A 24,695-nucleotide genomic window follows, 5' to 3' on the forward strand; every position below is an offset into this window, starting at 1 on the left:
GGAGCGCGTTACTTCCGGGTTTTGCCACTTGCACATGCACAGATGTTCAAAATGACATCATGCGCAGAAGCGGTGAAAAGCGATGCGCGCGTGCGCAGACGCGCCGTTGATAGATACGTTTACCTCTAGAAGCGAACGGGGCTCCGGAACGGATCCTGTTCATATCTAGAGGTACCAATGTATGTACAATTTTATAATATGCAGAGAGCGATATGTGCAAAGAAATCAGAGAGGGGAGCTGAGGGAAGTCTTCGGTGGGAGCGACAGGGAGGAATGGGGGGGGGAAATAATGTAATTGCTTAAATGGCTTGACAATTTGTTATGTTGAAATTCTTCAATAAATTTTTTTTAAAAATAAAAAATATTTTATTTAAAAAGAAAAAGAAATCAGGAAGGGGGGAATCTTTGGACTCATGGAAAGCCTCCACTGACCTGGCAACAGGAGGCGATAATCCGAATCATGTCTAGCCAGCAGTAAGTCCCACTGAATTCAACGGAGCTTAACTCCCAGGTAAGTACAGTTCAGATTGCAGACTAAATTCAACTGAGTCTGAATCAAAGCCATTATTATTAATAGCTACCCACCAAAAAACAAACCAGGGAGGGGGGAACCTGCCCACATTTAACACATTTGCAAAAACTATTCCAGCAGACCGAGCTATGCATAAAAAGTTACTTTAAGACCTGTTTTCTGATTTACCTATTTGTGGGATTTAAGGAGGTTACATTTTTAGTACAGTATCCTAGGCACCCCCCCTCTCCCCCCCCCCTTGCAACAACACTCACCATTTCAGGTTGTCTTTCTCCTCCGTGAAGCCAGACCCTGCCAACGTGGCCGTTGTTTCGGACAGGAAGCCCACAAAATAGTTGCTGAAGTGGAAGGAGCTAGCGCTCTCGTAAGCCCGAAGCCAGCTGCGTTGCAACAGCAAGACACAGGGATGTAAGAACAGTCCCGCAGGATCAGGACAAAGGCCTCTCTGTCCTCACAGTGGCCAACCAGATGCCTATGAGAAGCCTACAAGCAGGTGATTCCCAGAAACAGGTGTTCACAGGAATACTGCCTCTGACAGCGGAACACAGCCTTATTCCCGACCATGAATTGGTTTAATCCTTTTCTAAAGCCATCTAATTCCATGGTGCCGTATGAAGTGCTCTCTTTATTTTATTTAGATAGGGGGAACAATTAAAACGCCAGGAAGTAAAAACCAGGTAATAATACAAGAAATGAAGGGGGGGGGAAACCACATTGGAACTACAATTAGTATCCTGGATACTATGGAACAGCACTGCAGGGCTGCAAAGAACACATCACCGTATTTTTCGCTCCATAAGACTCACCTAGTTTTTAGAGGAGGAAAGCCCCGGTTTTTTAAGGATCAGCAAAAGGGAAAAGCCCCTTTTTTGAGGATCAGCTCACAGTTGTTGAGCTTACTTTGCAAAGGGAAAAAAATCCTGTTTTTATGGGGTTCAACTCACAGTTCTGCAGCTTCTTTAGGAAAGGAAAGGGAGCCATTTCTACAGTTTCCAGACAGATAATCTAATCAGCCAGTCACTTGTCGCTGGGGAAACAAACAGCCTCCGTCTGCAGAACATTCAACAATGGAGGCCTGGGCAAGGTAGTGGGGCTGGAAAGGGAGCCAGCAATCGACCACACATTCGCTCCATAAGACGCACAGACATTTCCCCTTACTTTTTAGGAGGAAAAAAGTGTGTCTTATGGAGCGATAAATACAGTATGTATAGGATATACAGTCAAACCTCAATTCCCGAACGGCTCTGCTTTGGAACGTTTTGGCTCCCAAACGCTGAAAACGTGGAAGTAAATGCTCCGGTTTCAAAAGTTTTTTGGAAGCTGAACGTCTGATGTGGCTTCTGCTGAGTGCAGGAAACTCTTGCAACCAATTGGAAGCCGTGCTTCGGTTGTCAAACATTTCGGAAGCTGACTGGGCTTCTGGAACGGATTCCATTCAACAACCAAGGTTTGACTGTACTTGTCTTTGTAGGTGGTCACAGTCCCAAATAAAATGCCTCTCAAAGCTGGGTTTTGAGAGAGGAGGTCCGACTTAGCTATCCATACAACCAATAAACACCAGAAGAGGCCACCAGGTACCTTTGACTCAAGAAGCCTTAGCAAGACTCTTACACCAGCAAATCTGACACACTTTGCCCAGCAACCCTCCAAAGCAAAGGGAGAATGAGAACTCCAAGGATTTCTAGCTTAATAGCCACTTTAAAAAAGAAAAAAGGCTAAGTTCTTCATAGATCACCTGTTTCATACTTGATGAAAAGGCAGACAACAGAGTCAGAGCTGGGTCTGAGAGAATAAGCTGCAGAAACAATCACCAAGATTTCCTGAAAAACGCAGGTCTGAAAAGCTGCCACTACTAGGCACAACTACCATCTGTGGTAGTCCATGCCCAATATGCAGCAACCCCACTAGCATTGCATGGGCAGATTTCGGTTTACTCTTCCCATTGTAACAGGTGCACTGTATCATCAGAGACCCACCTGATGCACCAGTTCTTTAACTCTGGCTGAAACTGAGCGGAGTTTGCCTCACTGGACTCTCAACTTTCCTTCATCAATATTTCTGCCCAGATCAGCCTCCCTCTCTCAGACTAGATGCTGTCCCTCCCTCTTCCGACAGAAATCCCTTGTACTTTACAATAAAGAAACTGTTGGGAATCTGTGTACGTACAGCTACTCACACAGAGTCAATTAAGGTTTGGCAGACAGCCAGAAGGTCATGTGAAGGAGTAAGCCTGCCTGGTGATAACAGAGACATGGAGGTAGCTCCCTGATTGGTCAAGCTCTCTCAAGGGAGTGATAATTAATGGCCTGCTAACTGGAATGTGTTAGTTCAGGAGTTCAGTGTTCAGAGTTTTGTGTCAGTGTAGGAGTTGTGAGTCGTGTCAGAGAGAGCTAGCAAAAGATCCGTGTTCTGTTCCTGTAAATAGTCCACTGTATATAATAAACACCTAACTACAAGTTCCTGGTTCCTGCTTCATCTATCCTGTCTGCAGCCAGGTCGCCAATTGCTTCCGTGGATTCTGCGTGTACTCTGCCAGGTCTGGCTAAGGTCCTGCAACTAGTCTGAAAGTTGCGAAACACCAATAAGTTTTACCAATAGAAACCGCCCCTTTCAAGTTTCCAGACAAGCCCATACAAATGTGCTCATAAAAGCATTCTGAGCGGGCCTTGCGTTCTAAGGACAAGTGCACTAAAAGATTTAATTTGCACCATTTGAAAACCGTTCACCGGAGTGCCAATGAGCTTCAGGCACGGCTGCCCATTCGTTGCCCTCTAACCGATCCAAAACACGGAAGAAACTCTTGACTGCCCAATGACCAAAGTGACCACTCTCAAAAGTAGGTTGAAAACGAGGGTGTTCTCCAAATGGAGTAAAAAGAGAGGGTGTTGGAGCCAAGACTTTGACGGAGCCCCTCCAGATTTTGAGTGTTGTTCTGTAAAATAGATTTTCTATCAACTCCAGGGTGAGCTTCAGAAAGGGAGCTGAGGGATCAGCTATGCCACCCTTGAAGATCAGGTGTATATCCACTCCTTATATAATCGAGGGCGAGCAATGGGGGTTGACGACATAAGATTGGCGGTATAGATGCCCCCCCCAAGGGCCAGATCATAAGAAATGTTTCATAATAAAGGGCAATAATGCAGTGTGAGGTGGCAGTAAAAAATGGGGACAGTTAAACTATACAGTGGTGCCCCGCAAGACGAATGCCTCGCAAGACGGAAAACTCGCTAGACGAAAGAGTTTTCCGTTTTGGAGGTGCTTCGCAAAACGAATTTCCTATGGGCTTGCTTCGGAAGACGACAATGTCTTGCGAGTTCCTGCTGGTTTTTTCCCTCCCCCCTTTTTCTAAGCCACTAAGCCGCTTATCAGCTGATCCGATCAGCAGATAAGCCACTAAAAGCCGCTAATAGCGCTAATAGCGCTAATCCGTCAATGGGCTTGCTTTGCAAGACGAAAAAACCGCTAGATGAAGAGAATCACAGAACGGATTCTTTTCGTCTTGCGAGGCACCACTGTATACAAAACGAAAACAAAAATCCCCCACCAGGGTAAAGATAAACCAGGACATTACAAGAATATAAAGAGAGGGCCTTGATGGATATCACTCGGTGGCTCTGCTCTCTTTCTTAGCTCCTGGGGGGCGGGCTGTTGCAGTCCAAAGGTTCTTGCTTTCAGAGCGCTCCTTCTGCTGTTCCCAGGGCAAGGAAAACAGACATGCACAAACATAATGTTTTATTGTGTTCTTTATCCTAGCTGTTGTCAGCTGGGATAGGATCCTTGCAGCCCTTCTGGGACTTCCAGGTGTACTTTGGATAGTAGCACACCTGCATCTCTTAGAGTTGGTGCAGTATAGAACTTATCTTTATGCCGGGAAGCCAGTTTGAAAGGGAAGCCCCCTCCCACTTAATACTCACCCCCTTTTGCAGCAGTAATGGGTCTAAAACCCGGTTACCCCCTTAACTTTAATCTTGAAAAATCAGAATTGTGCTCTCCCCATATTTCATCATGTGAACATTTATGCACACCTTCAAGTACCGCTCCTTTAACTTTAGAATCATAGCACTAAGTCCTGTGTTTGGCTGCCCTGTGAGCCCCCCAGCCTGATAAACCTGTTCAATGTCTAGAGAAGTCACTTCGACTGGTAATTTCAAGTCAGTGAGCCAAAGACACAGGTCCACCCCTGCCCCCGAGAAGATTCTGGGATCTGATCCTGGGATCTGTACCCCATGTACTACTGCTCCTCCAGACGTAACTGCAAATCTCAAGTCACAATTTTTCGTTTCTCCATTTTTCTTAGGTGACAGGTGTTCATGCCAAAAATCTCCCTAGCAGTTTTAGTAATCCCAAACAATCATTCTTGATTCACGGAGAATTTCTGGTTAGTAGAGATAAGAGCTACATGCAGGTCAGCAGATAACTCTTAGCATCAGCAGTAACTCTTAGATCCCTCCGATGGTGTTAACTCTGCAAAATGGGGATTTGAAGCCTTTGTCGGCTCAATGCCAATTGCATTCCCTCTATGAGCCAACCATCCTGGAATAATACTAGTTTGGAATAACTGCTACTTGATGCGTTAAAGGAGCTCTCAAGGGCAGAGCGTAAAAGAGCTAGACAACCATCTTGCTTGGTATGAAGCCACGCCACATCAATCCTGAAACTTCCAACATTCAGCTTCTCTGGCTCGGAGCTCCCATATTATGGGAGAGGAAGCAAAACTTCTCCCAGTCCACTTTCTCCCCACTGTGCCTGAAGTTCTCCACCTCTACACTGTCCTGCTGACTTACTTGCCTTTTCTCTAAACAAAATAACCCCAAATGTTGTAACCTCCCTTCCCTACAGGAGCTGCTCCAACCCCTTGATTATTTTGCTTGCCTGCCTTAGAGGCCAGTGAACCTCTGCAAAACCCACACAATGGGTCAGAGAAGAAACAGATGCCCCCATGAAGACTCACCTCACCATGGTGCTCCTGGCAGAAGCAAGGAGGGGAAGAACATGGCAGGAGCGAGAAACAGAGAGGAAAGAATAAAGATATCAGTAGATATTGGGGCATTGAGGTGTTCCATATAGACTGAACCACAGAACTATAAAAAAAGCCACAGAGAGCCATGGCTGGCAGTGCCAATATGCTGAAGATTTCAGTTGTAATTTGGACAGCTTTGGTTTGCATTGAACAAAGCCAGACCTGTGGGTATTGTATTGTATGATAGTGTGCAAGTGCAGAAATTTCAATAACAGCTCTTTCATTAAGATCTGCATGACAAACTTGTCAAACAGAAGGTGCTTTCTTCCTCTGTGCCAGGAAAAGGCAGGAGCCCTGGCTTGAAAACATAATACAGTGGTACCTCGGGTTACATACGCTTCAGGTTACAGATTCCGCTAACCCAGAAATAGTACCTCGGGTTGAGAACTTTGCTTCAGGATGAGAACAGAAATCGCGCGGCAGCAGCAGGAGGCCCCATTAGCTAACGTGGTGCTTCAGGTTAAGAACAGTTTCAGGTTAAGAACGGACCTCCGGAACGAATTAAGTACATAACCAGAGGTACCACTGTACTGGATCAGAATAAGCTTCCTATTTCTCATTGTGGCCTCCTAGACACTTCTTAGGAGCTCACAAAGAACAGCATAAAGGCAGGGGTGTGCCAGAGGGGCTATAGCCCTGGGCGTGGATTTTTGGGGGCACAGGAAGCAGGTGCCCCCAGTGCAGCGGGGCGCTCTTCTCTCTGTGGCAGAGGAACCAACCCTCAGGGAGAGGAGCACTGGGCTGGGCCTCACTGGGGGCACTGGCATGGGGGGCACTGGGTTCATGCCTGCCCCGGGCACCATGAAGTCACACAACGCTGCTGCATAAATCTGGTAGCCACACGCTGTTGTTTGATGCCAGCATTTGGTACTTTAAAGGCAGGCACCTTTACAGACGGAGGGTCTTCCATTGAGCTAAGTGCCTTTGTAGGTTGTGATTAAGGTTCTGGCACGAGTGCAGACTAGGCCTCACTGCACAGAAAGAAGCGGAGTGCTCAAGGCATGGAATAAGCCACACTACACAAGACTTGGGGAAAGAAAGCCAAGCCTTACTTCAAAGCCACTAGGTGACACAGACCTAAGCAGGGCGAATTGGTGAAGACCACAGAAATGTCAAGCAAAGCAGCCACAAGTGGCACTGACTAGAGAAGGACAGCAGACACACCGGACACAGGCCAAGACACAGTGAGCACAATCAAAGCGAGTCAATGAGGATACGTCGGTTGCTGGGCCTCACAGAGAAAAAAACAAACCGTGTCTGGAACATGGCGAACAGACTGAGGGAGCCATGACCCCACAGTGCCTCCCGTCAAGAGACAGAACAAATGGGTTGCCACTGATGGAAGCCACAAAAGACACGTGAAGGTTAAGAATGCAGCTGTGCAATGAGTGAGATGATGCAGCCCGGCAGCCAGAGAGATGCGCTGGGGGGGTGTGTTACCTGCTTCTGCGCTTCCTGTGGCAAGTAGCACGATCCCAACAGAGAGAGAACCGGGAGGGAGAGGGCAGAGGAAATGAAGCAAAAGAACGCAGAAGAGAAAGAGAAAGAAAAGGAGCTCATCAGGCTTTAGGACATTCCAAATAATATTTAAAATACCTGCCCTTGAATGCTCTTACACGATTTAACGTTTGATAAAGGTCTGCTTCTCCCAGTATGGATGGAAAAGGCCACAACTGCTGAAATCCTTCTCCCTGGCCTAGCACCCACTGAATTCAAGGAAGTGCACTTGTTAAATGCCTCAATATTCCTGGGGTCCTCTCTTCGTTCACTGTACCAATGCAAAATTTTAACACAGAAGAACTGGAAGGGGCAACTGGGACGAGAGGCTGCACAACAGAGCTTCACTGACAAAAACCCCACACACCAAAAACCAACCACTTAGCCCAGTAACTAACTGGCAGCCACTTTTGATGGGCTCTTCATTCACAGATTTGTTCAAACCACTTTTGGCCCACCGCATTCCATGGCAGAGAAACTCCATAGTTGATTGTGCCTTGTGTGAAGAAGTACCGTACTTTTCCGTTATAAGACGCCCCCTATTTTGAGGGACTCAGATTTAAGAATATGAGGGGAGATGGCACAGAGTTGTTGAGGGTTTTTTTTTTGCAAAGGATTACCCAGGGTTGTTGAGCTTTTTAAGCGGGGATTGCCGAAAATCGCTCACCCGCACACGTCACCAAATCTGCCTCCCGTCTGTCCCATCACTGGCAGAAGCTGCCAATCGCTCACCCAACTGCCAGAGCATCAGCCAATCAACACCACCCATTGACACAGCAACCAATAACATGCACAATAGCTGCTGACAGCTGCAGCAGCAACCAATCAAACATCCACCCTATGATGACCCCCACTTTTTAGCATGATTTTAAAAGAGAAAAAACATACTCTTATACTTGGAAAAGTACGGTACTGTTTCTGCAGGGTCAGTCTTAAAACGGGATCCTGCAGCAACATCGGGAGGGCCACAGGTTTCTCACACCCACAGCCAAGGGCCACAGCACCCTTATCTGTTACAGTTATTCCAAGGCCCAATAACTATCCCAAGGTGAAGATACCAGGCACATATCAGAGCCCCAGCATGGGGAATCTGTGTGGCTCTCCAGAGGTTGTGAAACACAGCTCCTATCATCCTCAACCACTGGCCTCCTGGGAGCTGATGCCATCCAACAACTAGACCAGAGCTTCCCAAACTTTTCATGTTGGTGACACACTTTTGAGACATGCATCATTTTGCGACACAGTCATTTGGTTTTACTAGCAAACCGGAGGTTAAACTAACCATTTTCCAACCCTGGGAGGAGCGTGGGGAGTGTTCGTGTGACACACCTACACACTTCAGCCGACACACTAATGTGTCGCGACTCACAGTTTGGAAAGCTCTCAACTGGAGGGCCACAGGTTCATTACTTCTGTCCTAGTTGCCAAATGGCTTGTGGATGTGAAAGCAATTCTCTCAGGGCTTTAAAGGAAGAGGCTGGAAGCCCTTCTGAACTGTATAGCCAGCAGCAGAATGGCTGCTGGTCGGAGTTTAGAGTAGCTCACCCTGTACAAAACATATCCCCTCTGTCCCCTAGGTGCTAAACAGCATCACAGATGGAAGACAAATGCCATATTTTGGCCCACCAGGCCCAAAGATCATAACGTTGGGCAGGCCTGAGCTAGAAGCTGAAGTTTTAGAACAGGGGATGCAATACTGTTACATCATGAGAACTTTGCCCAGAATTGTATTTTCAGAAGCTTCCACAGCAGGAAACATATTAATTAGTCCCCATGTTAATTAACCTAACCCTGGGTCAATGAATCCGGAATAGCTTCACCCACAAACACTCACAGAAACGGGGAGAACATTCAGCCTGTTCCTTATGTTTAGCCACTCTGATTCCAGTCAAGGGGCAGCTAACCTGCATTAAATGACCTGATATATATGGTCAAGGACCATATCCCATATACCCTATTTCACCTTCCTCCTCCCCCCTCCAGTATTCGCAAGAGAGCTTTTTGGTTTTTGTAAGAGCATAAAGTACCGTATTTTTTGCACCATAACACTCACTTTTTCCTCCTAGAAAGTAAGGGAAAATGTCTGTGCGTGTTATGGAGCGAATGCCTGCGGGTGGCGGGGGGGATCTGCTGCAGTCGTGAGCAGAGGATCCATGGTTCCCCTTCCTTCCCTCCTCCGTGGTTACAAAGCATGGATCCACATGGATCCTCAAGATTTTTGCATTGGGCTACTCCAAACTCACTGTCAGATCACATGTCTGTGGCCACAGCATGAACCACAAAAATCATACATCCACTGTTTCGTTTAGAATATTTTTTTTCTTGTTTTCCTCCTCTAAAAACTACTTGTGTGTTATGGTCTGGTGTGTGTTATAGAGCGAAAAATACGGTAAGTGGAATACAGCTCTCTGAATGATTCAGAGGCCTAGAGGAAGAGAGGAACTCAGGCAATAAAGTGCACTTGCCTTTGAAAACATCCAGGAATTAAAAATATACTAGGGCCCACCATTTTATGGGAGCCCTGCTCTACAGCACACTTCCCATCAGGGTTAATCTAGCCTGTGAGGAGACCAAAATCTCCATTAGCTTACTGGCTGGATTCCCTAACAAACCCAGTAGGCCAGCTGTAGGGGGCCTGGGGCCGAGGTCAGAGCATCTCTTTGGAGCAACCAACTTACTTCCTGAGTAGCTTGTAGCTGTAGAGGGGTATCAAGTAAGAGAAGAGATAGGGGGCCACACAAGTGGACATGATGAGGCACACAAGGCAGAGGAAGAAGCTCAGGCAGACCTTCTGGAGCCAGGAGAAGCTCTGCAGGAGAGGAAAGAGAGAGAAAGACAAAGAAAATACCATCACAGGCCTGTGTCTTTCACACTGTTTTTAGCTCATTATCTTAGTATGAATAGAAATGAAAGACCCTTTTCATGTCAACTCATCAGATATAAGGCTGGTGTTGTGGTTGTTGTGGTTGTTGTTGTTGTGGTTGTTATAAGGCTGGTGTTGTTGTGGTGGTGGTAGTGGTGGTTGTTGATATACTGCCCTATACCCAGAGAACTCAAGGCGGTCACAGAACAAAATCAAAACGTGTTTGAACAAGGGATACAGACCCTCCAAGTGTTCCTATTTCCCAGGAACAGTCTCAGATTTACAAAAGCCACCCCAGATTCTGATTTGATTCTAGAATGTCCTGATTTTCTTTAGTACATCCTTATTTTCACCAGAGAAATGTTGGAGGGTATGGAGTTATCCAACCCCCAAGCCATCTGGAGGCAGCCCTGTACAGTCATACCTCGGGTTACAGACACTTCAGGTTGCACATTTTCGGGTTGCGCACCACGCTGAAGTACCGGAATGGATTACTTCCCGGTTTCAGCGCTAAATCATGCTTTGCGCATGCGCAGATGTGCCAAATCACGACCCGTGGATGCACAGATGCGGCGCTGCGGGTTGTGAACGCTGCGGGTTGCAAACGTGCCTCCTGCACGGATCAAGTTCGCAACCCGAGCGTCCACTGTATAGGGAAGTCTTTTTAATGTTTATTTTTTTAATGTTTTTATTTATGTTGGAAGCCGCCTAGAGCAGCTGGGGCAACCCAGTCAGATGGGCAGGGAATAATAATAATAATAATAATAATAATAATAATAATAATAATGGAATAATAACGTAATAGAACGCTTGGGTAGGATGGATGTGGGTTTCCAATATTCAAAGATGGCGCCCTTTTACTGAACCCCCAACTAATCAGGCCCTGTTCCCCATACTGTGCCGGGAGTAAACACACGATAGGGAGCTCACCATTCTCCTGCTTTCCACGGCCTGCTGGTAGGTGCGGAAGCGGAACCAGGGTCCAAAGATGACAGTCCCAATGAAGTAGATATATCCCATAAACTCTACTGGGGAGGGGATGGCTGGCACCTCACCCCGGTCCAGATCAAAGCCCAGAGACACGGCCTTCATTGCCACAATCATCTGGGCACCTGGTGGGAGGGAGCAGACAGACGCGCAATAGAGATTCAGTGCTTCAGTGCTTGCCGGTAACCTATGGACCTCACTGCCCAAGATGTGACATGACTTTTGAAAAAGTATCAGGCAAATGGAGAAAAGATATCCCCAAGGTAATAGTCCATGGTGGCTGAATGGGACCGCCAAATAAGAGGGGAATGTAATTCCTTTTAATGGAAAACTCAAGTGCTGAGTGCCAATAGGATTGTAGACAAAACAGAGCCACTGAGAAACAAGGAGGAGCTATTGGCAGCCAAACTCAAGAGTCGAAGAAGTACTATATATTTCAAAACCCTAAAGAGAACCCACCTCCCTACAAAAAAACCCCAAACCAATGAGAACCAAGCATGTTGTGTTAGCCGCAAAATGTAGTGACAGGTAGAAAAGATAAATGGAACACATGGGGAGATGAGATGCTCTGCCTGGAGGAAACACCTGGGTTATTCCCCCCCCCCCAATCTAACCTACGAAAAAGAACCGGCTTCCCTTTGAGACCCAGTCAGGGCCAAATCCCAAAAGCCCTGGCTGCCTCACAGTCCCATCGGTTCCATTCCCACTTCCCAAAACCAGGCACAGAATCTGGGTCTCCTCCTTGCTCAGAGCTCCCTATTATCTGTTCCTTGCAGAGTGATAAGTACGAACGCTGCACTTGGAGCAACCTTTAAGTTTTTGGAAAGGAAGCACATTCCACACACACACACACACACACACACACATTGACTAGCCCCAGCAAGCTCCAACGTCTTATCCCACGATACTCCAAGGCTTGATCAGGGCCTAGAAAGAGAAGACCCACAAAACACTCACCTCTCATCTTATGCCAGCTCACGGTGTCCACCATGTGCATCTCCCTGCAAAAAGGAAGGGCGGGGGAAGAAGGGGAGAAGGTCAAAGATGGGAAATGGTTATGATCCCTCAGGTGGCGCAATGGGTCAGTATGTCTGGCTGTGAACCAGAAGGTTGGTGGTTCGAGCCCACCCAGGGACGGCTGTGGGCTGGATTCCTGCATTTTAGGGGGTTGGACTAGATCAGTGGTCAGCAAACCTTTTCAGCAGGGGGCCGGTCCACTGTCCCTCAGACTTGGGGGGGGGGCGGACTATATTTTGGAAAAAAATATGAACCAATTCCTATGCCCCACAAATAACCCAGAGATGCATTTTAAATAAAAGGAGAGATTCTACTCGTGTAAAAACACGCTGATTCCCGGACCGTCTGCAGGCTGGATTTAGAAGGCGATTGGGCTGGATCCGGCCCACGGGCCTTAGTTTGCCTACCCATGGACTAGATGACCCTGAGGTGTCCCTTCCAATTCTTTTAATATATATATTAAGTAGTGGTTTCTCCTATTGCTAAGCTGCCACCTTTGCTCCACAGTTGTCCAGATCTTCTTAACTTCTGTTGCACTTTGCTTCCCATTAACTACTCTCTTCATCCAGCCAACCGCTTATGACTATAGCAACCTGTGAGCAGCCCTCCCTCCCTGCTCCTCGCCCGCACTCACCCCATGAGCAAGTAGATGAGGATGGTGATGGAGAGGAGGACGCCGCGCTGGGTTGAGTGGCGACACAGGAACAGCACCAGGTAGCACAGGAGGCTGAGGAGAACGACCCAGACCATCTGTAGCTGGAAGAAGTGGTAGAGGGCATAGAAGCCGCTGGCGACTGTGCTCAGGTGCTTGACGTAGGATGGCAGAGCTGCGAGGAGAAGGCCAGAGAGGAAAATGGAGGTCAGGTGGAGAGAAGGTCAGGGAACATAGGAAGCTGCCCATGGCCCCATCTGCACTATACATTTAAAGCAGTATCATAGCACTTCAACAGTCATGGCTTCCTCCAAAGCATTGTGGGAAATGCAGCTTGTTACGAGGTGCAGAATGTTGTCAGGAGGCCCCAATTACCCTCCTAGAGCTACAATTTGCAGAGTGGTCTCTCTCTCTCTCTCTCTATATATATATTATTCATTTTTCTTTTTCATTCATTACATACATCTCAAAGGCTTAACAGTTACTATGTATTCCTTCCTTCCTCCCCTCCTAGGCTTCACCCAACTTCCGCTTCTGGTTTGTTTCTCTTTTCACCCACTTTGCTACCTCCTAACAGAAAATGTTATTAACAACATAACGTCAAACCTAAAAACCTAAAAATAAAAGTAAATACACCATAATATTTCTCTAGACATTTTCTAATATTAATAGTGTGAATGTTTATTTAAATCCTGCCATTACCGTATTTTTCGCCCCATAAGACGCACCGGCCCATAAGACGCACCTAGATTTTTGGGGGGGAAATAAAGGAAAAAAAATTTATTTCCCCCCCAGGTGCGCTGCGCTACACCAGGAGCTTGGGGCGTGCGGAGCTCAGCGCGCCCCAAGCTTCTGCGTGCAGGCAAGGTCTCCGCTAGCGTGGGAGAGCCGGGCGCCTCTCCCAGGGCTAGCGGACTCCTGCGCTAATCCAGAAGCTTGGGGCAAGCTGAGGTCAGCGCGCCCCAAGCTTCTGCGTGCCGGCAAGCAGTCCGCTAGCCCTGGGAGAGCCGCGGGGCTCTCCCAGGGCTAGCGGATCGCTGCGCTATACCAGGAGCTTGGGGCGTGCTGAGCTCAGTGCGCCCCAAGCTTCTAGGTGCGCGCAAGCAGTCCGCTGCCGCCCCAAGCCTGGCGCACCCGGCAGGAGGTCCCACCGGTTGCGCGAGGCTTGGGGCGGCAGCGGAGAGCTTGCGCGCACCTAGAAGCTAGCAGTCCGCTGCCGCCCCAAGCCTGGCGCACCCGGTGGGACCTCCTGCCGGGTGCGCCAGGCTTGGGGCAGCAGCGGACTGCTAGCTTCTAGGTGCGCGCAAGCAGTCCGCTGCCGCCCCAAGCCTGGCGCACCCGGCAGGAGGTCCCACCGGTTGCGCCAGGCTTGGGGCGGCAGCGGAGAGCTTGCGCGCACCTAGAAGCTAGCAGTCCGCTGCCGCCCCAAGCCTGGCGCACCCGGTGGGACCTCCTGCCGGGTTCGCCAGGCTTGGGGCAGCAGCGGACTGCTAGCTTCTAGGTGCGCGCAAGCAGTCCGCTGCCGCCCCAAGCCTGGCGCACCCGGCAGGAGGTCCCACCGGGTGCGCCAGGCTTGGGGCGGCAGCGGACTGCTTGCGCGCACCTAGAAGCTAGCAGTCCACTGCCGCCCCAAGCCTGGCGCACCCGGTGGGACCTCCTGCGGGTGCGCCAGGCTTGGGGCGGCAGCGGACTGCTAGCTTCTAGGTGCGCGCAAGCAGTCCGCTGCCGCCCCAAGCCTCGCGCACCCCCTGCCGGGTGCGCCAGGCTTGGGGCGGCAGCGGACTGCTTGCGCGCACCTAGAAGCTAGCAGTCCGCTGCCGCCCCAAGCCTGGCGCACCCGGTGGGACCTCCTGCGGGTGCGCCAGGCTTGGGGCGGCAGCGGACTGCTAGCTTCTAGGTGCGCGCAAGCAGTCCGCTGCCGCCCCAAGCCTCGCGCACCCCCTGCCGGGTGCGCCAGGCTTGGGGCGGCAGCGGACTGCTTGCGCGCACCTAGAAGCTAGCAGTCCGCTGCCGCCCCAAGCCTGGCGCACCCGGTGGGACCTCCTGCGGGTGCGCCAGGCTTGGGGCGGCAGCGGACTGCTAGCTTCTAGGTGCGCGCAAGCAGTCCGCTGCCGCCCCAAGCCTCGCGCACCCCCTGCCGGGTGCGCCAGGCTTGGGGCGGCAGCGGACTGCTTGCGCTCACCTAGAAGCTAGCATTCCGCTGCCGCCCCAAGCCTGGCGCACCCGGTGGGACCTCCTGCGGGTGCGCCAGGCTTGGGGCGGCAGCGGACTGCTAGCTTCTAGGTGCGCGCAAGCAGTCCGCTGCCGCCCCAAGCCTCGCGCACCCCCTGCCGGGTGCGCCAGGCTTGGGGCGGCAGCGGACTGCTTGCGCGCACCTAGAAGCTAGAAGTCCGCTGCCGCCCCAAGCCTCGCGCACCCGGTGGGACCTCCTGCCGGGTGCGCGAGGCTTGCAGACACTCGCCCGAAGCAGGGGGAGCCCTCCCGAGGGCTCCCCGTGCTTCGGGCGACAGGCTGCCGCCCCAAGCCTCGCGCACCCGGTGGGACCTCCTGCCGAGGGCGCGAGGCTTGCAGGCATTCGCCCCATAAGACGCACCCCCGATTTCCTCTTCATTTTTGGAGAGGAAAAAGTGCGTCTTATGGGGCGAAAAATACGGTAAGTCTATCAACTTTCTTTGTTTCTGCAAGTATGATATAAATGGTTCCCATTCTTTTTCAAAGTCGCTGTTGTCTTTTTCTCTTAGTCTGTCTGTCATTTTTGCCAGTTCTGCATAGTGCACCAACTTCTCTTGCCATTGTTCTTTAGATGGTGTTTCTCCAGTCCTGCAATTTTGTGCAATCAACATTCTTGCTGCTGTAGTGGCATCCATAAATAAAGTCTTCTTTTCTTTCGGTATGTCTTGGCCTAAAATACCTAGTAAGAAAGCTTCTGGGGTTTTTTCCACAAAAGTTATTTTCAACGTTTTCTTCAATTCATTATAAAAAGGTAAAAGCCTACTGGGAAATGATATATAATGAATTCCAGAGTGGTCTCAACAGTCAATCCCTATTCCCTGGGAACGCTGGGAACTGTAGCTCCGTGAGGGGAATAGGCGCCTCCTAACAACAGCACCCTTAACAAACTACTGCTCTCAGGATGCTTTGAGGGAAGCCATGACTGTTTAAAGTGGTTTGAAACGGATGGTTTGGAAGGGGCATGGACTGTTTTGTCTATCTGGCCCAGTATTGCCCACTGACATGGACAGCAGCTCTCCACAGTCTCAGGCCTTCCACATCACCAATCCCTGCTCCTTTTAAGTGGGGATTTGAACTTGGAACCTTCTGCGTGCAAATCAGGTGCCCCATCACTGAGCTACGCTCTCTCCCTCAGGATCCCTCCTCCAGACTCCCCAGCTGTGTATTTACCTTGGAAGAGAAAGAAGACACTCAAGAGTCCCCTCCTGGGTCATTTTACGCTACATATGAAACAGCAGTTGTAAGAAGGGTAGGAGCTGTAACTAGAGGGTGAAAGAAAGCTGGGGCTTGCATTAGGACCTGGTAGGCAAAAGCCACTTTGAAAGGGGGACACTGAAAACAGCAGGTCCACTACAAATAAAGGGAAACGCTTGAGCTTTGAGTGGAGGGAATGATGCTGCGTCTCCTCCACTCCCTGAGCATCGCTCCAGTCTGCCTGGAACTCTGCCTTCCATCTCATCTCTGGCGTTGCTTTCTGTCCAGGGATGTAGCTCAGTAATGACATTCAGACTGAGAGAGAGCCGTGGTTGTTGAAGCAGGAGGAAAAGCAGGCACCGTGTGTGTGCCTAAATTCCCAGCAGGTGACCAATGGGGTGCCCTCCAGATGTTTTGGGCTACAAGTCTTATCACCCTCGACTGTTGACATTAATAATAATAATAATAATAATAATAATAATAATAATAATAATAATTTTATTTATACCCCGCCCTCCCCAGCCAAGACCGGGCTCCAGGCGGCTAACACCAGGTAAAAACAATTGATTAAAATACAACTTAAAAACAAGATTAAGTACATTAAAATGCAGCCTCATTTCAGTAGAAACTCAAATCAAAAACTTTTGGGGGATGAAAACGTCAAATCTTCACCAAGGCCAACTCTCCAGACTGGTCCTACGTGGGTCAGAAAAAAGCCAGGGAAGTCCCCAAATAGGAGTTCCATCACAGAAGGAGAAAGGAAAAAGAAAAGAGGGGGAGGGGATCAAGTTGATTCCAAACCAAAGGCCAGGCGGAACAACTCTGTCTTACAGGCCCTGCGGAAAGAAATCAGATCCTGCAGGGCCCTGGTCTCATGAGACAGAGCTTTCCACCAGGCAGAGTTGTAAAGGCCCTGGCCCTGGTTGAGGCTAATCTGACTTCCTTAGGGCCTGGGTCCACTAGGGTGTTGCTATTTATGGACCTTAATGTCCTCCGCGGGGCATACCGGGAGAGGCGATCCCATAAGTACAAGGGTCCTAGGCAACTGATATTGATGGGAACTGAAGTCTGGAAAGCATGACCTTGGTCAACCCTGGTTTAGGCATGTATGGTTCAAGCAAAATTAAATGATAGCAACAGCATTTCTTAGTTCATCATAACAATATCTTAAATGATGGAGCACTTCGTCCTGAGCATTTTGGTGTAAGAATGCTTTGGCTGCGAACAGGAGTAGGGAACTAGGATCTCCCCAACTCCCATCAGCCTCAGCTAGCATGGCCAGGAACGATGGGAGTTGTAGTCCAACAGCATATGCAGGGCCACATGTCCCCCAATTACTGTCAAATCTAGTGGGGGGGCCCATATGGAATCCCAAGACTCATTCTCATAACACCATTACTTCTGAACAGTCTTCTTTCCACTGGGCCGCAGCTGTGATGCAATTGCGCAAAGCAAGAGAGCTGTGGGAAGGTGGATTTAGATGCAGATCATGAGTGAAAGCAATATGGGGTTGTAACGCAGGGTCTGATGAATGCCCTAGAGGACTGCGTGCATAAGATTGTCTGCACTTACCCAATCTCCAGAGGAGACGGCACACGAGGCACAAGAGCAGAAGGGTCCAGACCTGCTCAAAGCCTTGCTGAGCAGTAGGCAACACGCAGCCGCTCAGGAGCTGCTGGTAGAACTCTTCCCGGGTGAATGTGGCCATGGCCGCAGCCTGGAAGAAGCAGGAGACAAAGGGATGTCAAGACGGGTAGCTGAGAAATCCCCTCCCCATAGCTAGCTCTAGCACATGTGCCCGTCTCCAGAGGCAAGGCCAGGTGGGATTTCCAGGATCCATGCCACCATGCGCTGATTTGGGTACTCAGGTGGTATAGAGTTGCAGAACATGCACACCTGCATTTTACTTTTAAGCCTCCACTACTCCCTCTGAACACAGAGCAAGCTAAGGATTAGTTTCAGCACATGCTTACTTCCACAAAAGTGCAGGTAAAGGTAAAGGTACCCCTGCCTGTATGGGCCAGTCGTGTCCGACTCTAGGGTTGCATGCTCATCTCGCTCAAGAGGCCGTGAGGCGCCGCCGTCCGAAGACACTTCCAGGTTACGTGGCCAGCGTGACGAAGCTGCAGCTGGCGAGCCAGCACCAGCGCAGCACAAGGAAACGCCGTTTACCTTCCCGCTGTAAAGCGGTACCTATTTATCTACTTGCACTTTAACGTGCTTTCGAACTGCTAGGTGGGCAGGAGCAGGGACCGAACGACGGGAGCTCACCCCGTTGCGGGGATTCAAACCGCCGAACTTACGATCAGCAAGTCCTAGGCACTGAGGTTTTACCCACAGCACCACCTGCGTCCCTAAAGCTCAGGTAGGCATGCTGAATCTGCCTAGATCCTGGAATCATCTTATCATGGTGATCCTTCTTAAGCCAAGCAACAGGCACAGCAGTGATGGGCACATTGCACATGTAGCAATGGTGCACAAACCACCCACAAAGCCGCACTGTACTACATTTTTTGCAAGTCCTCTGTTCTGCATTAGCATTAAAGGAGCAGGGGAAGCTCCCTGTTTAGGCCTTCTCTTGGTAGCAGCCCTTAACATGCTTGCAATGGTGGTAAGTTTCACTAAAACCTGTTACTTGCTTGAAAAGGGCAAATACAAAAGCTACAGTGGTGCCTCGCAAGACGAAATTAATCCATTCCGCGAGTCTCTTCATCTTGCGGTTTTTTCGTCTTGCAAAGCACCGCTATTAGCGGCTTAGCGGCTGTTAACGGCTTAGCAGCTTTAAGGAAAAGGAAACAAACGCGCAAGAACTCGCAAGACGTTTCGTCTTGTGAAGCAAGCCCATAGGGAAATTCGTCTTGCGGAACGACTCAAAAAACGGAAAACCCTTTCGTCTTGGGAGGCATTTGTCTTGCGAGGTACCACTGTACTAAGGTTGCTTGTGATTTAAGATCAAGCTTCCTCTGCTTGATCACCTGGAAGCAATTCTTCACGGGTCACAGGGCAGATAGCCGAGTGGTTGTATGCAGGCCTGGTAAAAATAAGAGTAAGACTGCCAGCATATGTTATTCCCAAAGCTCCAAAAAGCTTCCTTTAAGGGCAGGGAAAGGGAGGCAGGAAGCTCTTTAAGGTAAAGGGACCCCTGGCCATTAGGTCCAGTCGTGACCGACTCTGGGGTTGTGGCGCTCATCTCGCTTTATTGGCCGAGGGAGCCAGCATACAGCTTCCGGGTCATGTGGCCAGCATGACTAAGCCACTTCTGGCGAACCAGAGCAGCGCACAGAAACGCCGTTTACCTTTCTGCCAGAGTGGTACCTATTTATCTACTTGCACTTTGATGTGCTTTTGAACTGCTAGGTGGGCAGGAGCAGGGACCGAGCAACAGGAGTTCACCCTGTTCCCAGGATTCAAACTGCCGACCTTCGGATCGGTAAGCCCTAGGCCCTGTGGTTTAGACCACGGTGCCAACTGCGTCCTAGGAAGCTCTTTACTGAACAGCATCTCCAGCTCCACCAAAATATGGACCAAGGCCAGGGGTGCCAATTTGAATAAAATATTGGGGGCTCCTGTGACCACGGATGATGGACAAGAAAGGGGGGAAAAGAAGGAAGGGAATAGCCAGAGGAATAGTAATCTATGGTGCAGAAGAGATGGCCGATGAGAAATATGTGATGGATGAATAAATGAGTTGAACGGCTGAAAAGTTGCATATGGAGGGATCACGGGTACATAAAGGGCGGCTGCGGCCTATTCGGTAGCCCGCCTGCTGGAAGATCCAGGGAGCGGTTTTGCAGGCCGGGGATTTCCTAGGTGCAGGAAGGAAACGCTGCCTGTGGAAGCGCATGGCCCATAGACAAAGGAAAACTGGTCGTCGGGATTCGAGAGAAAATCAGATCGGGATCCTCCTGCGCGGAAACCGCTGTCCTTTCCCCCTTCCGGCATGCAACTCTGGGGGAAGCCCTTTCCCCTTCCTCGCTCTCCCCAGGACACACCGGCCCGTTTCCCTGGGGGAGACAGATTCTATCTAGGAAGGGGGGGGGAGAATCCCCTTAAAAGATGCCCTGACTCCGTGGATCTCGACGTGCCCTCGAGGGATTCGCATCTAGGAGGGGGCAAATCCTAGGCGGATTCAGATGCCCTTTCCCTAGCTGCAATGCGGGAGACCCGGGAAGAGGCCCTGGCCCCCCTCCCCCAGCGTGCGCCCGCTCTCTCCTTTCCGGCCAGATGTTCCCTGCAGCTCCAGCTGCGCTTCTTAAAGAGGCAGAACTCACCGAGGCGCCTCCTTCCACCACCCTCCTTTTCCAGCTCTCCGGGGACGATGCGAGTCGGGTTTTCTCCCTTACCCCCACCCCCACCCCCCCAGCTGGAAACTGGGAAAGGAAGGGGAGGTCGGCGCTGGGAAAGAGGAGCAATAATCCCTTTTAAAATTGGAGGCGGATCGAGCCGGGAGGCCAATGGGAATGCCGGAAAGGAACAGTTGGATCTCCGGAGTGGCCAATCCGAGGGAAGGGATGGAGGAGGGTGCAGGTGGGCAGCCAATGCGGAAGAGGTGCAGGGAAACTAAAATAAAAAATGCAATAAAATAGCTTCGTATTCCCGGGTTCGACTCGTGTTTGCGCTCCTGCGAATCCTTCAAACGATTGGGGAGGAATCCGCGGTGCGAGCGCGCATCCGCGTCCACACGCACTCGGTGGGACAGGGGGCAAAACTGCCCGGCAGCATTCTCACCAAGCTACACACCCGTGAATATTTTAGGGAAGCCTCGGCAGTTACAACCAGCACAGAATTTATGGAAGTTTGCGGTGCAGATATGGACAGGAGTGAATAGGAGGAGCCTGGGGGGAACTAGATGGTAACATTTGGAGTAGAATGATAGAATCATAGAATTGTAGAGTTGGGAGGCACCCCACGGGGTCATCTAGTCCAACCCCCTGCAATGCAGGAATCTCAACTAAAGCGTCCATGCCAGATGGCCATCCAACCTCTGCCTAAAAATTTCCAGTCCATCACCTTTTGAGGGGGACCTTTCCATTGACAAACTGCTTTGACTGCCAGAAAGTTATTCCTGATATTTAGTCAGAATTTCTATTCTTGTAACTTGAATCCATTGGTTCCAGTCCTAGCCTCTGGAGTAGGATAAAACAAGCTCGCTCCCTCTTCCATGCAACAGCCCTTTTAATATGGGAAGATGGCTATCATATCTCCTCGGTCTCCTCTTTACCAGGCTAAACGCAGCCAACTGCCTCAACCGTTTCCAAGTACCGTATTTTTTGCACCATAACACTCACTTTTTTCCTCCTAGAAAGTAAGGGGAAATGTCTGTGCGTGTTATGGAGCGAATGCCTACGGGTGGCGGGGGGGATCTGCTGCAGTCGTGAGCAGAGGATCCATGGTTCCCCTTCCTTCCCTCCTCCGTGGCTCACTTTGAAACAGCAAAGCGCGAGAAGAGCCGCTGAGTGGGGAGGAGAGAGGGACAGAGAGTCTGCTTGCTTTAAAGGAGCAAAGTGGGAGAGGAGAGGAGCCGCTTACACGAGTGTAAGCGGTTCCTGTCCGGTTGGCTCCTTTAAAGCAAGCAGGCTCTCTGTCCCTCTCTCCTCCCCACTCAGCTGGCTAAATAGCAGCAAAGTTTTTCAGCGAGCCTGCTTGCTTCTCCTCTTATACCCCTCTTCTGCATTATTAACAGCATCCTTCTCCACCCACCCCACACGTGCTCCTTGGCCCTTGAGTGCTTTTCCTTCCCTCCCCACTTAAAACGTGGTTACAAAGCATGGATCCACATGGATCCTCAGGATTTTTGCATTGGGCTACCTCAAACTCACCGTCAGATCACATGTCTGTGGCCACAGCATGAACCACAAAAACCATACATCCACTCTTTCGTTTAGAATATTTTTTTCCTTGTTTTCCTCCTCTAAAAACTATGTGCGTGTTATGGTCGGGTGCATGTTATAGAGCGAAAAATACGGTACTTACGACATGGAAAATATTTCACAGGACCTGGATATTAAGCACACAATGTATGGAAATTTAATTCCTCCAACAAGAACAATAAAAGGACAAGAGAAAGCTGAAGCTATTTGGGCTAATTAGTACAACTATTAATTTTACAAACCATCAGTGTTCCTTTTGCAATTTACCTTCAACTCTGCGTTTCCTAAGGGAGTGAGTTTTATAGAATCCTCTCGTAATCTTTTGTCAATCAAGCTCCTTGCAGGTGTGACATGGCAATCTCTACTGTAGACAAAACACTTACGGCAGGGCTTTTGCTGACAAGAGTTCATTAGCTGAATCCCACCCATAGTATCCAACCACATCAGTACAGCATAATCTGTGCCACAACTGGAAAGCAGGAAAATATGCTGTGTGCAGTGCAGATAAACCAAGCACAGTTTATTGATTTATTGATTTTATTTTATTTCTAAACTGTATATTCCAAGAAATCTCCAAGCACATGATATACATTATAGCATCAAGAAATTAGACTTCCCAGAAAACATCTGCCAATTTTAGAGATGGAAAGATAGTACTACATTTGAGAGGTATAATTCCTCTGCCCCCACCTGTTAGATTATGGCTATGTTTGCAGACCCGTTTACTGTGCATGATGTGCTTTCCCAAGGATGCAGAGGTTTAGTCACCAACAAACAGCATCAGATACAGTCCATCTCAATCCTGTTGTTTCTTATTAAATAATGTATTTTGATGTGCTCCCCCACCAAACAGCTTCAATCTGAATTGAGAAAAAGAATGACCTTGCTGTATTTTAAGCCAGTAGCATGTACACAGGATGTAACACAGACTTCTCTGTGTAGTCAATACCAGTAACAGGAAAATGCTTGTATACTTCCCATATACCTGCATATCATATATTTAAAACACATTTTAAGCACATACACACACCAAGAATCTTGGGAACTGTAAAGGTAAAGGGACCCCTGACCATTAGGTCCAGTCGTGGCCGACTCTGGGGTTGTGGTGCTCATCTTGCTTTATTGGTCGAGGGAACAGGCGTACAGCTTCCGGGTCATATGGCCAGTATGACTAAGCCGCTTCTGGAGAACCAGAGCAGCGCACGGAAACGCCGTTTACCTTCCCGCCGGAGTGGTACCTATTTATCTACTTGCACTTGACGTGTTTTTGAACTGCTAGGTGGGTAGAAGAAGGGACTGAGCAATGGGAGCTCACCCCATCGCGGGGATTCGAACCGCCGACCTTCTGATGGGGAAGTCCTAGGCTCTGTGGTTTAACCCGCAGCGCCACCCGCGTCCCCTTGGGAACTGTTGTTTACCTCTAAAAAAACTACAATTCCAAGCACCCTTAAACTTAAATGTGCGCACACTGCCATTTTCATCCTGCCCATTCCGCAAGGACAGGGGTCAGCAACCTTTTTCAGCCGTGGGACGGTCCACCGTCCCTCACACCTTGTGGTGGGCCAGAATATATTTTGGGGGGAAATAATAATGAACAAATTCCTATGCCCCCCAAATAACCCAGAGATGCATTTTAAATCAAAGGACACATTCTGCTCATGTAAAAACACGCTGATTCCTGGACCGTCCGCAGGCCGGATTGAGAAGGTGATTGGGCCGGATCTGGCCCCCGGGCCTTAGGTTGCCTGCCTCTGCTCAAGGAGTTCAGGGCAGCATTTACCGTATATGTCCTCCTGTGCCCATTTTATCCTCCTCACAACAATACTATGAAGTGCTGGGAGTAATATAAAAAATTAGAAATTACTTGAAAGAAACAAATAGGCCTAGGATTAAACTAAGTTATAATTAAATAAATGGGATTTAGAATGTTAAGAAAAGTGAATAAGATGTACTATGATTGGAAATTGTTTTAGTTTAATAATGATATTGGAAAGCTGTTACTTTTAACTACAAGGAAACTCAGAAGGGAGGGACTTGAGGAAGTCAACCAAGATGTTTAAAAGGTTGGATTTGTGAAGAATTAAGTTTGTTGTTATTGTTCCATCTGTTTATTGTTCCCTTTTTTCTGTTTTTGTGTATCATTCTGCTTTGTGGTTTTTGTTATCATTGTGGAAAATCTAATAAAAATTTATAAAAGATGAAGTGCTGGAAGTTGCCCAGAGTGGCTGAAAATCTGCTTAAAATAAAAAAAATCCTTCCAGTAGCACCTTAAAGACCAACTAAGTTAGTTCTTTGGTATGAGCTTTCGTGTGCATGCACACTTCTTCAGATACCTGAAGATATCTGAAGAAGTGTGCATGCACACGAAAGCTCATACCAAGAACTAACTTAGTTGGTCTTTAAGGTGCTACTGGAAGGAATTTTTTTATTTTGACTATGGCAGACCAACACGGCTACCTATCTGTAACTGAAAATCTGCTATCCACCTGCACTTTTAATTTGCCAGAGTGCCTCTGGGCAAATTAAGGGGGCAGAGGACAGGGGTCTACTTTTCAGCACTCTCCTATTCAGCATTTCCCAGCCACCCTGGAAGTGAAGCGGCGAAAGTGGCGCAAGAGCTGCGGGCCAGGCAAAACCCTCGGGTCTCAGGTAGGCAAACTCGGTCTACGGAAGGAACAACCGACAACATGAACTCACATCGCCTCAGCCGCTCCGCAACCAATCATTATGCGGAGCTGCCCGTGACGTCGATATTTACGCTCCCGTTGGAAGCCTAGGTGGTCGCCCGCCTCCGACTCGCTGCAGGATGATTGGGTGAAGTGCTCGCCAAT

General features: G+C 49.2%; 1 protein-coding gene and 2 long non-coding RNA genes across 4 annotated transcripts in view; 2 read left to right on the top strand and 1 right to left on the bottom strand.

Moving 5' to 3' along the window:
* PORCN (porcupine O-acyltransferase) overlaps positions 1–20,432 on the bottom strand; it is a 29,346-nt gene extending 8,914 nt beyond the window's left edge. Inside the window, exons 1-9 of one of the 2 annotated variants that reach the window (XM_083483109.1) lie at positions 20,266–20,407; positions 17,567–17,711; positions 12,551–12,743; positions 11,857–11,900; positions 10,843–11,024; positions 9,728–9,858; positions 6,993–7,007; positions 5,484–5,498; positions 787–912 (exon numbers count right to left, since the gene is read on the bottom strand). In XM_083483109.1, coding sequence (XP_083339235.1) covers positions 787–912; positions 5,484–5,498; positions 6,993–7,007; positions 9,728–9,858; positions 10,843–11,024; positions 11,857–11,900; positions 12,551–12,743; positions 17,567–17,702 — 842 coding nt within the window. In that variant the 5' untranslated portion in view covers positions 17,703–17,711; positions 20,266–20,407. Of the gene's footprint in view, positions 1–786; positions 913–5,483; positions 5,499–6,992; positions 7,008–9,727; positions 9,859–10,842; positions 11,025–11,856; positions 11,901–12,550; positions 12,744–17,566; positions 17,712–20,265 lie in introns of both variants that reach the window. The other variant, XM_083483110.1, reaches the window with a different exon arrangement.
* On the top strand, positions 1,386–6,981 carry LOC310697025. Its single transcript, XR_014520878.1, has 3 exons — positions 1,386–3,703; positions 4,039–5,867; positions 6,092–6,981. It is a non-coding gene; the product is annotated as an uncharacterized lncRNA (long non-coding RNA).
* LOC310697040 lies at positions 17,729–19,272 on the top strand. The gene is made up of 3 exons (XR_014520896.1): positions 17,729–17,983; positions 18,360–18,663; positions 18,929–19,272. It is a non-coding gene; the product is annotated as an uncharacterized lncRNA (long non-coding RNA).
* Positions 20,433–24,695: the final 4,263 nt, after the last annotated feature.

The sequence above is a fragment of the Podarcis liolepis genome (assembly GCF_965112155.1).
Source record: "Podarcis liolepis genome assembly, chromosome: 17".
Lineage (NCBI taxonomy): Eukaryota > Metazoa > Chordata > Lepidosauria > Squamata > Lacertidae > Podarcis > Podarcis liolepis.